At 40.8% G+C, this 13,294-nt stretch overlaps 1 protein-coding gene across 1 annotated transcript in view; it reads left to right on the top strand.

Annotated features, from left to right (window-relative positions):
• The window catches only part of LOC104166402 (chromosome unknown open reading frame, human C15orf27), a gene marked incomplete at its 3' end in the record, with an annotated part of 43,364 nt that extends 30,625 nt beyond the window's left edge, over positions 1-12,739 (top strand). The window contains exons 6-8 of the mRNA XM_009706305.1: positions 754-892; positions 2,432-2,547; positions 12,553-12,739. Of these exons, the coding sequence (XP_009704607.1) occupies positions 754-892; positions 2,432-2,547; positions 12,553-12,739 (442 nt within the window). The remainder of the gene's footprint in view (positions 1-753; positions 893-2,431; positions 2,548-12,552) is intronic.
• Positions 12,740-13,294: the final 555 nt, after the last annotated feature.

Raw genomic sequence — 13,294 nt, 5'->3', positions numbered from 1 at the left:
CAGGAATGAGAACGTGGTATTCTGTTCTTCCCTGCTAGGTGAGTGTAGGACAAACGCAAGACTACTGCCAGTTTGCTCTGAAATGTATTTACTCACACATTCCTGTCTAATACTTTGCACAATTGCCTTTTCTGATCTAATCCCAATGCAACCAGTGTCATACAAATCATTCTGAATAGTCTCAGTTGTCAAAATCCTTGAAAATCTAGCTGCCCAATAAAGGTGAGAGCAGGGAGTCTTTCTTGATGCACAGCGATTCCCACATGCATTGTGTAGTCAGGACATGGCCAAGAGCCATCAAGTCTGTTTGCTCCATCTTTTTCTACTTGTCTTCCTGATCTCTTTATTTAGACAGTAAGATCTATGGGCAGGGATTGTATTGTTTTTGGGATGACGTTATGCCAAGTACCAGGTAATAAATACCAATGATAATAAAAACTGTTTGGCTGTAATAGCATTGAGGCTATCGCTTCTGCTTGGGGATTTTGGCCAGTATTTCCAAATACCTTTCTTTCTCCCTGCCCTCCCACCACAGTTTATCTCTCCTCACCTCATAAAATGCACTAAGGAGTTCTGTTGTGCTACTTAAAAAGGATGCAGCCTTTCTGTGGCTTGGACACCTCTCATATCCCTTTCCAATATATACCATAATTGCATTTCTTTTGGGCAAAGTGGGAGCCCTTCAAGACCCCACGCAGGAATGACAGGGTTATGATCTTTAGAAAGTGTTTGAAAAAAATGATTTTTCTCTAGGTGTTTGATGGTGCTGTCATAATCCTATCTTTGGCACCAATGGTGGCCTCAACAGTGGCTAATGGCCCCAGCAGCCCGTGGGATGCTATCAGCCTTATTATCACACTACGGATATGGAGAGTGAAGAGGATCATTGATGGTGAGTGGTGATTCAGTTTGTGACTCCAAGAATTACCTGGCAGGCTGGGAAAAAGAGATTTTAAAAATACAAAAACATTGCTTGCCACCACTATTTCTATCGTTCTTATTCCTCAGCACTGAACAGAAGAGAGTTATGACTCCCATGGAGGAGAAATAGGTCTCAAGTTTGTGGCTGTATCTCCTGTTCCCTAGGAGGCTTTATAATTGATTCATTTGTTTTTCTGTTAGGCACCTTCAGATCCCCTATCCTGTAAAGTAAACACCCCGACCTGCTTCCTCTCTCTTGCCACCAGAAGTCATTCCTGATTCTGCAAAGTAATTGCTTCAAATCTGCTTTTCTGATATTTGCTGCACCCTCCCCATTTGCATACTGCTAGCTCTGTCTTGGGGCTTTCTTTTCCAAGTTCATGTCTGTAATACAATTTTTATGTCAGATTCCAGGAGCATTTTCTTAACCGTGGGGGTTCCATGCTGAAGGTGCTCTCTGCAATGCTGGTGTGCTGTACAGCATAATAAAGAAGCGTGTATTGGTATTGTTTTGCACAGACCTCTGTGAGGAAGCACCAGGGGAGACAAGAAACCCTCAGCAAGTGAAGGTTGCAGAGAGCAGAACTGATGACTGTGCCTAGAAGGAAGGACTTTAGTGTAGACTACTTTGTGTTCAGCAGTTTCAGGCACCTTAGGTTACAGGGAAAAGAGGTGGAAAACAAATAAATGAAAGATCACTTTGCTCATGTGTGAAATATCAGAGTCAAGTTGTTGTTTTGGGTTTAGATGCCCAGGAAACTCTGTATTCAGAGTTGAGGAAAAGTCGTAGCCCTCCGACTGAAGTGTACAAGAAAAGTTCAGAATCTTGTGTAGTTTCAGAAAACATCAAAAATTGCAATATGCATTGAACAGCTTTGCTGATCAGTCTGGGTTTGCCATAGTTATGACAGGAGCAAGATTTCCAGAGGCATTCAGAAGACCTATTGAAAACTGTGCTGTAGCTTGAAAAGCAATAGAAGATAAATGCCTTTTTGTTTTTTTAAAATATCCTTCTTAGTCTGCTGTTTCCATTAAGGGCTTATTTCTTACCACAAAGTCTGGGAATTAAATGCTTAGGGCTCTGGAATAGTTCTTTTCCTAAGGGACCCGTGCTGTTCAGGTTTAGAGGGGACAGGCCTAACTCTAAGCAGAAAATCCTCCTACCCAGCAATTCAGGAAATCTGTGGTAAACACTGGAAAAGATCTGTATTAGTGTAGCAGAAGCTAAGAGCAGCATGCAGGATGCATTTCAGCTCAGCCAGGCAAATTGAGGTCTGACCAAACAAGATCTAGACCCTGCTGATGACCTGCATTTCACGTTAGAAATCCTTCCCAAGAAGAAATAATCTAGTGCTATTTCTATAAGAAATACTCTAGTTCTTTAGATGCAAGTGAAAGGGGTGACATTCTTTGGGCTGTAAGGGTCTGTAAAGGTTTTCCCCCTGATGTAAAAAAAAAAAAAAAAGAAATCACAGCTGTGTTACTTTAAGTGCTTATTTGTGTTTTCCAGCCTATGTCCTTCCAGTGAAAGTAGAGATGGAGATGATGATTCAGCAATATGAGAAGGCAAAGGTTATTCAAGATGAGCAGCTGGAAAGACTAACCCAGATCTGCCAAGAGCAAGGGGTAAAGTTCAGTTATGTCTTCATTTATGCATTGCTTGTCATGGCAAATCAAACAGTTCATGTACTTTGCTGCAAGCTAAGGCTTGAAGTGTCACTAGGACTTCTGTTGTAAGGTGACAGGTCTCAGTGTTAAGGAAGTATTAGCTGCAACCAGGATATTGTCAGCATGCTATTTGTCAAAAGAGCAGTTGTCTCCTTCTGGTGCTGTGCTCCTGTTTTTTAAGGTGAGGAAAACAAATGTGAGGAATAGAAAAAGAATGCTTCCAGTATGTAATTTATTGAAAGAGTACAGGTAGCTTGATATAATACTAAGAATATGCAAAAGTCATTGCCATTGTTGGAGACTGCAGCTATATTAAGGCCGTATTCCTAGGAAAAGTATATGCAGTTGAAAGCTAATGAATCTCCTTGCTTTAAATGCAGAAGGCAGCTTCCCTGTAGGTCAGTCAGAGACTCTTGGCAGACTCAAAATGTTGCAATAGAAGCTTCTAGTTCCTGGAAGCAAGTCAAGATTTAAGACTCTTCCCAGGCCCCCAAACGTTCAGTGATTCAGTCTTGAGGTAAGGGAAAGTGAAGCTTAAAATGTCTCAAATTAATATATTTACATGAAAAACGTGTAAAACTACTGTTTGGGCAATAAGCCAGGAGTTTTTGCAGTTTGTCTCATGCAAATGAGTTCTTGAATAACCTGCTTTAAAGTAGGAACCAGGGATGTATGTTGAGGCCCAGGCTCAGTGATCATTTAGGTGACCATCAAACAACAACAGAATGATCCAGCAAGTGACTTCTTGTTTCAGTTGTAAGGGTAACTATGAGGCGTCCAAATAAATCCTGGAGATTTCTAGCTTCAAATCCCACTCCCCACTTGTGGAAGGTGCTTTTCAAATACAAAATGAGGAGATCTGTAAGTCTGAATGGCTCAGTCGGTCAAAAAGTTGAAGGACCTGAGCAGACAGGAAGAGAGGCAACTTGTCCCAGAACAGACAGGTGCAGAATCTGAAGCAGGGATTTAACTGCCCATCTTTTAGTGAGGAACCTAAAATGCTTGTGAAACCATCAGTATTTAGGTCCCCAAATGGCTTTTTAGATTTAGTTCCAGGTCTCCTGGATCTCAACCTAGGATTCTGCAGTGAACTTGTGGTGGTATTAGGTTGCCTTTTCTGTGTAATGAATTTGGAAGACAATGTTGACAGTGCGTGTCATTTCATAACACTGTTTTTGAGAGTCTGTCATGTTAACCATAACTAATTTCTAAACCTTAGGCTTGACTTTTGCCAAAAATTTGTTACTTCCAACTATGTAAGTATCTTCAGTGGTAAAACTGCAGTTGTCTTCATGACAGCTTTGTACAATGATACTAATTGATTCACAGATCTGTCATGGTTGTGAAATGAACAGGGAAATGGTATATACTCCATTTTACAGGGCAGAGATGACCCTTTGACCAAATGCACTGGGCAAATCAGTGATTTCTTGAGTCCCATTGCCGTATTTTCTCTGTCAGACCATGCATTTAGGCTAAAGTTCTTCACAATCATAAATTTGAAAACATTCATATTTAGGAAAGGTATTATGCAGCCAGATAACACTCTCAATCTATAAACAATTTTTGGTGTTGTTATTTCGTAGTCTCTGAGTAAAGGTGGGCTTGTTATCCCAAGTGGGGCTCAGCAGCAGCTTTTACTCCGTCCTGATCCATGTACTCCTTATCTGCATTCCTGGCGTGTAGAATGTCGGAGCGTAGTAGCCCTAATCTGAGCCCATGATGGTTACAGCATGGCTGTACATCGAGCACAAAGAAATACTGCATTGGTAGATGAGTGAATCTGTGAAAACAGAACAGGTTCTCTCCTAGCTTTCAAGTGTCATCAGCTATGGAAAAATATGAACTATAGAAAAATGACAGCATACTTATCCCTCTTATTTTACTGTCCTGACTTCCTGCCAAACAAATGTCTCAGCTATATGATATGAAGTAAATGCACCAATTTGCTACAGTTAGCAACATAAGACATTGACACAAGTACTGCATCCTTCCTTTGTAAATTATTAGCTTCATAATTCAGTCAAGAACAAGTTGTCAGCATTATAATATTCACATTAATGTTGTGTAGAGTATCTGGTGGGAAAAATGTCTCTTAATGGTATTTAAAATTCTGCCAGGTTTTTGCTTTTTCATTTGATCATCTTTCCTGACCTTTTTAGAGGATTGCTGTCGTTCGTGGAGATTAAGTGTGCACGTCTGTGTTTTTGAGTGAAAGTTTGCCTGCGGTAGTCTGGCTGGTCTCAAATCTGGAGCACCAGCAGGGAGGGATTCCAGTTTGCCTTGTCTGTGTGGTGCCAGCTCTGGCACTGGCAGATGGGGTAGCTGGGAGCTGCCCACAGGGGTTGACTTGTTGCCCTGGATTCATGCTGGGGCACGCCAGTGCAGCCCGGGTAGGAAGAATGGGGAAGCCACCTTGGTTGCCTGCATGCCAGCAGTGGATGTAGATACTGATTCATCCTGAGGCTGCATCTTTGTGACCACAATGATGATTTGCATTTATGTAATAATTATAGATAGGGATGAAAACATTCCTGTTAGATTTCCCAGCACTTCCTTTTCTGAGATCCTGTGTTCATTTTCTTACTGCTTTGCCACTTGTCAGGCCATTGGGATTGAAATTCTCAAGGTCTGGCATCTTCTGCAGATAAAATTATTTTGAAAGTTTCAGACAAAATATTAATTATTTCTGAAGAGGAACTGGGAAAAAAATTAGCCTGTTTTGTTTGGGATTTAAAACAAAAATAATTGGTGGCCAGTTCTCTGAGAAATCCCATGCCCTCCTCTTTTGAAGCTGGTGCTTAACAATTGACAGGCAAAAATGGAGTTCCTGCTTTAAAAAAATAAAAGCAGGAAAGATGCAACCTCCCTTCATCTTACTTTTTGAATTCTGTTTCTTTTGTCAGTTGTGTGGGTTTTTTTGGCCAGTGATAGGGTATCACAACTATAAAGTGCATTTCCATTCCTGAATGACATTGGAGAGGTACTTTTGCAAATATGAAAACTCTTTCCAGATGTTGATTTTTGGCTAGCCATACATCTGAAAACCGGAATGTATTTTATAAATTATAGTTGCGTGGACCACTGCTTTGTTCTTTGTAGTACCCCACTGAAACTGTTTGAATAGTTTGCTATTTTATTTATTCTCCACTGGCCAAGAAAGAAGTCATTAAAAAGGGAGTGGAGCGTGAGGGCAGTCAAGGCAGAAAATAATGAAAGCGCTGAGATGGCTGTACAGAACTTCACAAAACGTGCGAAACATTAAAAATCCCTGCTACTGTGATTGTTAAAAATAGGCAAAGGTAAAAGGTAAAAAACCTCACTGTAATTACTATCAAAAATATGAATATAGTATATTGCTGATGGTATTGTTTTATCAGAATAACTTATCTTAAATTGCAAAACAAAGTTCCAAAGTTTCATTAACAATGCAAATTCCAGTAAGGAAAGATTGCTTTTTTCCTCTGGAATCACCTGTAAAGGAATTTCTATTTCTGATAATAGATCTAATAACGTAATCTTTCATGATCTTTTCTGCCTAACTTTCGTAAGAGTCATTCAGCTGAGTACTGTCCAGCCAAGACTATGTATTCAGCCTTATCACAAGACCTCCTTTTCTGTCAGCTCCTATAGAATTGGGTTTTTCATCATTCTCAAAGCTGCAACAACTATGGAAGCTATAATTTCTTTTTTATCTTGGAATATAATTTGTACAACAGCTGCTAGTTTAATGACAGGGCTATTTAGCTGGTAAAATTACCTATCGGAGAAATAACTTATGTTATCCTTTTGCAATAATTTTAATTTATTTCTAACTACCAGTCATTTTCTTGGTGAATGGAAGGCAGCCAAGGTCATCCTGTGTTTCATTCTGCCCGTAAATCATTAGTTTGCAACTGTTTCCTGATTTTTATTGTTACCAACAATGGCTAAACTAATGGAAATAAACATTGGATTGTATCCCAGTGGCAGATGAGTTTTAGGGCAGGGCATTCTGTACAGACAGCACTAATAGAATGGAGCAAAGTTATTGCTCCTGCATTAAGACACGAGTAAGCTTCTGGCTAAAATGTTCATTGATCTCTCTGAAACTATGTCAATCACATTCGCTTGCTAGACCGTTAAAGGGAAGTACTATATGATTCACTGCTAAGTCCCTTTTTCAGTCTTACATGCATGTTGTAAAATGTCAGATAGGATATGTGGCATGCTTTATAAAACCAGGCATGTAAACTGAGATGTTATCTAAAGCTCTGGGTAGGTCTCTGTCATTTTACCTGCTTATAAATAATCACCTAATGCATTCTTTGAGTGAGGAAGTGCATGGGTGTGCCCTATAGTTCTTTCTGGTTTGTTTCCTGCCCAAATATTGCTAAGTTTGTGCTACAAGAGGACGTGTCACAAATTTTGAAAACACTAAGTAAGTTTAAATGTACCATCAATGAACTTTCTCTTAATGGCTGACAATCTAGTTACTCATTCTTATATGAGACACTCTGTATCTCCCTTTTTCTTGGTAATAAGTGTATTTTCACATTAGCCATGTGTATTGCACTTTTATTGCTGTCTTCCGCTCCCTCATGGGAAGGTGTAGCCAGGGTCTTCAGGTGCACAGTGGCAGTACACACGCTTGGGATGCACAAAATCCCTGTTAAATATAAGACCAAACATTTTCACCAGGAGAATAGTCAGGCACTGGAGCAGATTGCCAGGGAGGTTGTGGTATGTACAATCTTGGAGATAGTCAAAACTTGACAGGACAGGCTTTTAGCAACCTGAGCTAAATGGACTTGCCTTAAGCTGGGTGTTGAACTAGATGACCCTCACAGGTCCATTTCAGCCTAGATTATGCTGTGATTCTATGAAGTTTTCAAATATTTTTTTTTTTTTCACAGAGTATGTGGGAACTTATTATTGATAATGTCTTCCGCTCCCTCATGGGAAGGTGTAGCCAGGGTCTTCAGGTGCACAGTGGCAGTACACACGCTTGGGATGCACAAAATCCCTGTTAAATATAAGACCAAACATTTTCACCAGGAGAATAGTCAGGCACTGGAGCAGATTGCCAGGGAGGTTGTGGTATGTACAATCTTGGAGATAGTCAAAACTTGACAGGACAGGCTTTTAGCAGCCTGAGCTAAATGGACTTGCCTTAAGCTGGGTGTTGAACTAGATGACCCTCACAGGTCCATTTCAGCCTAGATTATGCTGTGATTCTATGAATTTTTCAAATATTTTTTTTTTTTTCCATTGCAGAGTATGTGGGAACTTATTGATAAAGGAACCCACCAGAAGCTGCCAAAGTATATGTAATTCAAGATAATGAATATTGTAGGTGTCCTGGTAAATAATGTCAGTAGCAGTCTGAAGTGGACCAGTGCTCATTTTGTAATTATCTTGAGTCAGGAGATGCTTTACTTTAGTCTCCTTGATTGCAACAAGTTATCTTCCACCTAACAGTGTTATTTGCCCACTGGCTCTCTGGGATTTACAGTGTTCTTAACACAGAGCTGATACCTATGACTAAGTCTTAATTTAAACAAATCAAAGCATGTGTGTAAGTTTATATGCTTTTTTCATTTTTTTCCCCCCTCACGATATGCATAATATGCATCCTTCCTTCCAGGCTGAAGGAAGGATGATCTACCTGGAAACAGGAAACATGCTTTTCTCGGTGCAGCTCTCCTGCAGTGCTCTGCATTAGAGAGGCTCGGATCTACATTCAGATAGCTACACGAGTTCCTACTGCAAATAGAAATTTCATGTGTTTAACTTGGCCCAGAATTTTTACTTTAAAAGACTGTTATATTTTATACCTTTTAATGATTTATTTAACCTGCCCTGGACTGCATGACATGCAGTCAGAGCAATCTCATTAGCTCTTTTACACATTAGAACTGCCTGAGGTCAGTGTTCAATATAATGTTCAATAGATATAAGCACCTACAACATAATTTGCTCATGCAGTCTCTCATTGAATTATACCTGTAAGGAACCCCCGCTTCTCTTAGACTCAACCTTTGTTTTTAGTGGATTGCTTTTAGTGGCTAAAACTGTATTCCAGCTTCTACAGTATCTTGGGATAATTTTTAAGTAATAATTGGAAACAATTAATATTGAACTGATCTCCTGAGTAGATGCATGCCTTTTGTGAGCAAAAATCTGTTTCCTGTTTGACTTTTCCTAGATATTTTATTGAATGTCCTTTCATTTTCTTAAATCAATCATTATGATAAATGGTGATTATTTTTTTTTTCCATCCCACCCATTCCATTTTTGAACATGCTAGAGACTTTGAGAGTTTGGATTTGCATTTGGAAGCAGTATATTGAGTTGGCTTTTGGTTCCATCTTATGCTCTGTGGAATACATTGTATGGATCACTTTGCATCAGTAACACTGAATGTGGAAGTGAAACAAACATCATTATTACAATGAATACCCTCTGTCAATAAAAATATGACAGTTACATACACAAGAGTATTTAATTCTAGCTTTCCACTGTTTTAATGATTAAGTAGACTTCAGGGCAAACATGAATGGGACCTGGAAGCTGACCATCTAAGGTAATGGAAAAGTGGAAGGGAGAGCCTGTGTTAACCAGCTGCAGCTGTGTGGTTTTGTAGGCAACATCAGTTTCTGCTGTTCTCTCTGTGAACATCTCTGTGGTATTATTCACCTTGCACATGATGTTGCAATCCAGAGCACTGTACTACTTTACTGTGCCTAGGAATTCAGTTCTCATATCTGCTCTTGACAGTCTCACATTCAGTTTTGGATTTTAGACCAGCTGAACTAGCTCAGGAGCTGAAAATGAGACAAGTGTGTGGATTGTGTTGGCAGCGAGCAACAAAAGAGGGTTCATGTATCACTTAAAAAGTTGCAAGTCCTGCATAAGCTTCTCATCCTCAGGCAGCGGATAAGGGAAGCATTGCATGAGTCACAACATCATGTCTAGGTTTCAGTTTCTGCTGGAATGTGACATTGGTACAATCTTCATAAGCAGGTGCTTCCTCTGCTGCTGTAGGCACAAGCATGTATTTCTGTCTTTCAAACGTACGATGGCAGCAAAGCCCCTTCTGGTTTTGACATTACCAGCGGTACTAGCTCTTCACCTGAATAACCGTGGTAGTCATTTTCTCTGTGGATTCCAGTTTCTCATCCTGTCTGTGTGGTTGGGATTCAACCAAGACAGTAATTCTTCCCATATAAATAGGAAAGAAATAATTGTGTGGACAAAGGTAGTTGTCGAGCATGATGATCCCAGCAGCGGTTGCAGACTGCTACTTGATCCAGCATGCCAGGCTGAGTAGTTCAGTGCTTGTTGGCAGAGCCATATTAAACAATAAAATTTATGAACTCATCTGTTAAAAACTGGAGAGTGACTGGGCATGGAAATTTTAAAGATTGGCAGTAATCTGTGGGTATTTGGAAATGCTTACTTTATCAATTGTAACATGTAAGTGCGCATCGGAAAGTCTCGTCTCTTCCCCCATTTTTGCTGTAGGTTCACTGTAGCAGGAAAGATCACCTAATGTGCTTCCTTTTTCACATCTGTAAGATGTAGTGATTCCCTCCGAGCTTTTGATTGTTACGAGGTTCAGCCAATCTTTGTAAATGCTTAAGCTGGTTAAATTGGGTGTGATGCAGAAATACAATTGTTGAGCTGACTTTTAGGTAGTTTTATCTATTTGTGTTATAAAATACCTGCCAATTTTTTTTCCTCTTCTATGAAAAAAGAAATCATATCCTGCCTGTCTAGGCCAGAATTAAGCATTTTATTGGCAATATTTCTTTTTCTGACACAGAGGAATGTTTTTGAAGGATGAAATGGGAAATGTAGAAAAACAGTAATGATGCCTCATTCTTACTACCTTTTAGTTTGACCTAGGCAAGTAGCTATAGTTAGGCAATCATTTTTTTAAAAAAATCTCCAGATTTATTTTTTGCCTGTCATGTTTGAGTGCATTTCTTCCTTTAAACCAAGGGAAAGGTATCTTTCTCCCTTTAAAGGTGAAATGTAAGATATTCGGGGATTATTTTTTTTTTTTCATGTTAAGGATACAAAATTCTCTGGTGTAAAGTTGAACTCCAGTCCTTACACGGCTGAATGACACATTCATACTGGCACCTCTGGTATGGCATGGGCACCTGAAGCCTCAGGAAGCTTAGGACTGGCTAGGAAAAGAGCACTACCAGTTTGCTCCTTCTTCCTAGCTGATAGGTTAACACAAAAGCCACCATCTGGGATCTGCCATGGAGGTTTCGTTGAAGGAATCAAGGAACAAGGCTGTGTTTTGACATTTGCTGATACTACCTGTCTCCTCTGCCACTGCCAGAGGACCTTCGGATAAGAGCAATGAGCGTTTCATGCAGCCAGCTGTCTGCAGCTGCCAGACCTCTGTCCACTGATTTCAAGACAGAGAAGCAGCTGTGTGCTTTGTTAGATTCCTATATTAGGTGGTTTGAGTATGATCTGGAAAGCTTAAACTGCCCTCAGATCTGTAAATTTGAGTCATGCAGTGGGCCTTCTAGTTATGGTAGTTCCTTCCCCTTAAAAGCAGGTAGTGTCCAGATGTGGCAAACTTGAATCTCTTTCTTTCCTCTTTTTTTTCTTTCTAAAACCTGCGAAAACTCTATCTTATTTCCCCTCCAGTTGCTTACACAGCTTGGAGGAACTGCTAGTGCTCTGCAGCATGCCTGGGGTTTGCACCGTGTCTGATGTGGACCGTGGTGGAACAAACTAGGTCTGCTGATGGATTCCAAAATCTGACAGCAAAGTAGATTTGAGTCAGCATCTGAGAGGCAAGAGCCAGAACCAGATTCATTTAGCCTACATGCTGTTACACACCAGTTTTCAAGCACTGAGGTGCTAATTCCAACTCTGTTGTAAATGCCGAGTGACAGGTGCAGTGTGGCTCGCTGTAGCATCATGCTCTCTGATGGCTTTTGAGGCCTCAAACTATGGGAGGCCCAGCAATGCTAAATTTTAAATGCTTTAGTCTATTACTCGCCTCATTTGCTTTTTCTTCTCAGACTTTCTATAATTAGACATGACTTGGTCACTGATGTATACTGATCTTAAAAAGAGTTTAAAGAAGAGAAACTCTGCCACGTAGCCACATAGCTGTGCTGGATGTCAGAGGGAAGGACAGTGGGATTTTGTAGTGCTTATATAAGGGTTTAAAGGGTCTCTTCAGCCTCTCCAGAAAAACTATTTTCCTTCTTGCATTGTGGAAGGCCTGTGTCTGTCAAACACAAGAGAAATATGCTGTGTCCATCAATCAGATTGTACCTGGTAGCTTCTGTCTTTTTGTCAGGTGTCTGCTTTATAACACCAGTCATGGGGTGAATCCCTGCGTGACAGCAGAAAGTCATTCATTGCCGTGGCTCATATATTTGAGGGGAGTGGCCAGAAAAGTGACCACCTTCCCCAGGGTTTTCTGCACACTGTTGAGTACAGACGATTTCAAGCTGGAAGAGGATTGTGGTGTCCCTCCCCTTTGCCCAGTTAGTGGAGGAGGACCATTCTGGGTACTACTTAGAGAACCTCTCTCCACAGAAATCCTAATTACAAACTCTAGCAGGTTAGGGATGTTTGTAATGAACCTAAATCCCTGAATGCCTAAGAGTGGTCTTCCATAAAGATTTCATTTGATTTGGCCGTTAGATCTGTTAAAAATTGTCCAAAATCATATCTTCAGGATGCAGACATATACAACATAGAAGACCAGCATGAGGCAGTCATAATTTTTTTAGATTATGTGAACAATTGTCCAGCTCACATGGGCTCTGGGAGAGCATCAGGAGCTTGGACTCGCATCCTGGCTTAACCACGTTGTATTTGCTGTCACCAGTCTGTAGTGGTTTAGTGATAAAATGAGTAACAGGTCCCCAGCTGTAGAATGCAGACTTCTGGCCATGCTTATATGACATCAGTATGTGGTGTTGTTTTTTCCTCTAGTTTGAAATCAGGCAGCTGAGGGCCCACCTTGCTCAGCAGGATTTGGACCTGGCTGCAGAGAGAGAGGCTGCACTGCAGGTCCCACATGTACTGAACAAACAGAGCACCAACAGGTACAAGGTGGTAGCAACTGAAGATTCGGATGATGAAGCCACCGAGAACATCACTGAGTTGCGACCTCCACGAGGTGAGTCCTGCCTGTGTGCTGCTACCCGCTGGCACAGATGATCCCTTACATGGAGTTACTGAACCCACTAAATACCAGTGAATTGACTACTTTCCCTGGAGACTGCATTTTCCCGTTTTTGCAAAGAGGCTGTGTCTGCTTTGAAGTGGCAGGAGCTGTTGTATTTGCGAACAGATTCTGACAAAGCCAGTAAAATTACTCGAGAAGAAAATGACTGTGATATACCTTCCCAGTGTCCTTATGACTACATCCATCAAATACTAAAGAAGCAGCAGCCAAATCAGAATTGGCAAAAGGATAATCACTCAGAGATAAAAGCAGGCAAATTGAGAAGAACATTGAAAAAGAGTTTTGCTTTTTGGCCACTTGCATTTCTGTGCTTTAGAGAGGACCCATGTGTCAGCTGTGAAGCTTGCCTTGTCTAGAGGCTGTCCTCTCACCAGGTTGCTTAAAACTGCCAATGCTGGACAGGCCAGCTGTGCTTGGGCAGGGCAGCTCTGATGCCCGAAAAGGAGTGATGCACTGGGTAGGCAGCTCCTGCTCGAATGTCTGAAG

The sequence above is a fragment of the Cariama cristata genome, unplaced genomic scaffold (genome assembly GCF_000690535.1).
Source record: "Cariama cristata isolate BGI_N322 unplaced genomic scaffold, ASM69053v1 scaffold32848, whole genome shotgun sequence".
NCBI lineage: Eukaryota > Metazoa > Chordata > Aves > Cariamiformes > Cariamidae > Cariama > Cariama cristata.
The sequence above is the reverse complement of the archived record's forward strand: the minus strand, read 5'-3'. Positions and strand labels throughout refer to the sequence as shown.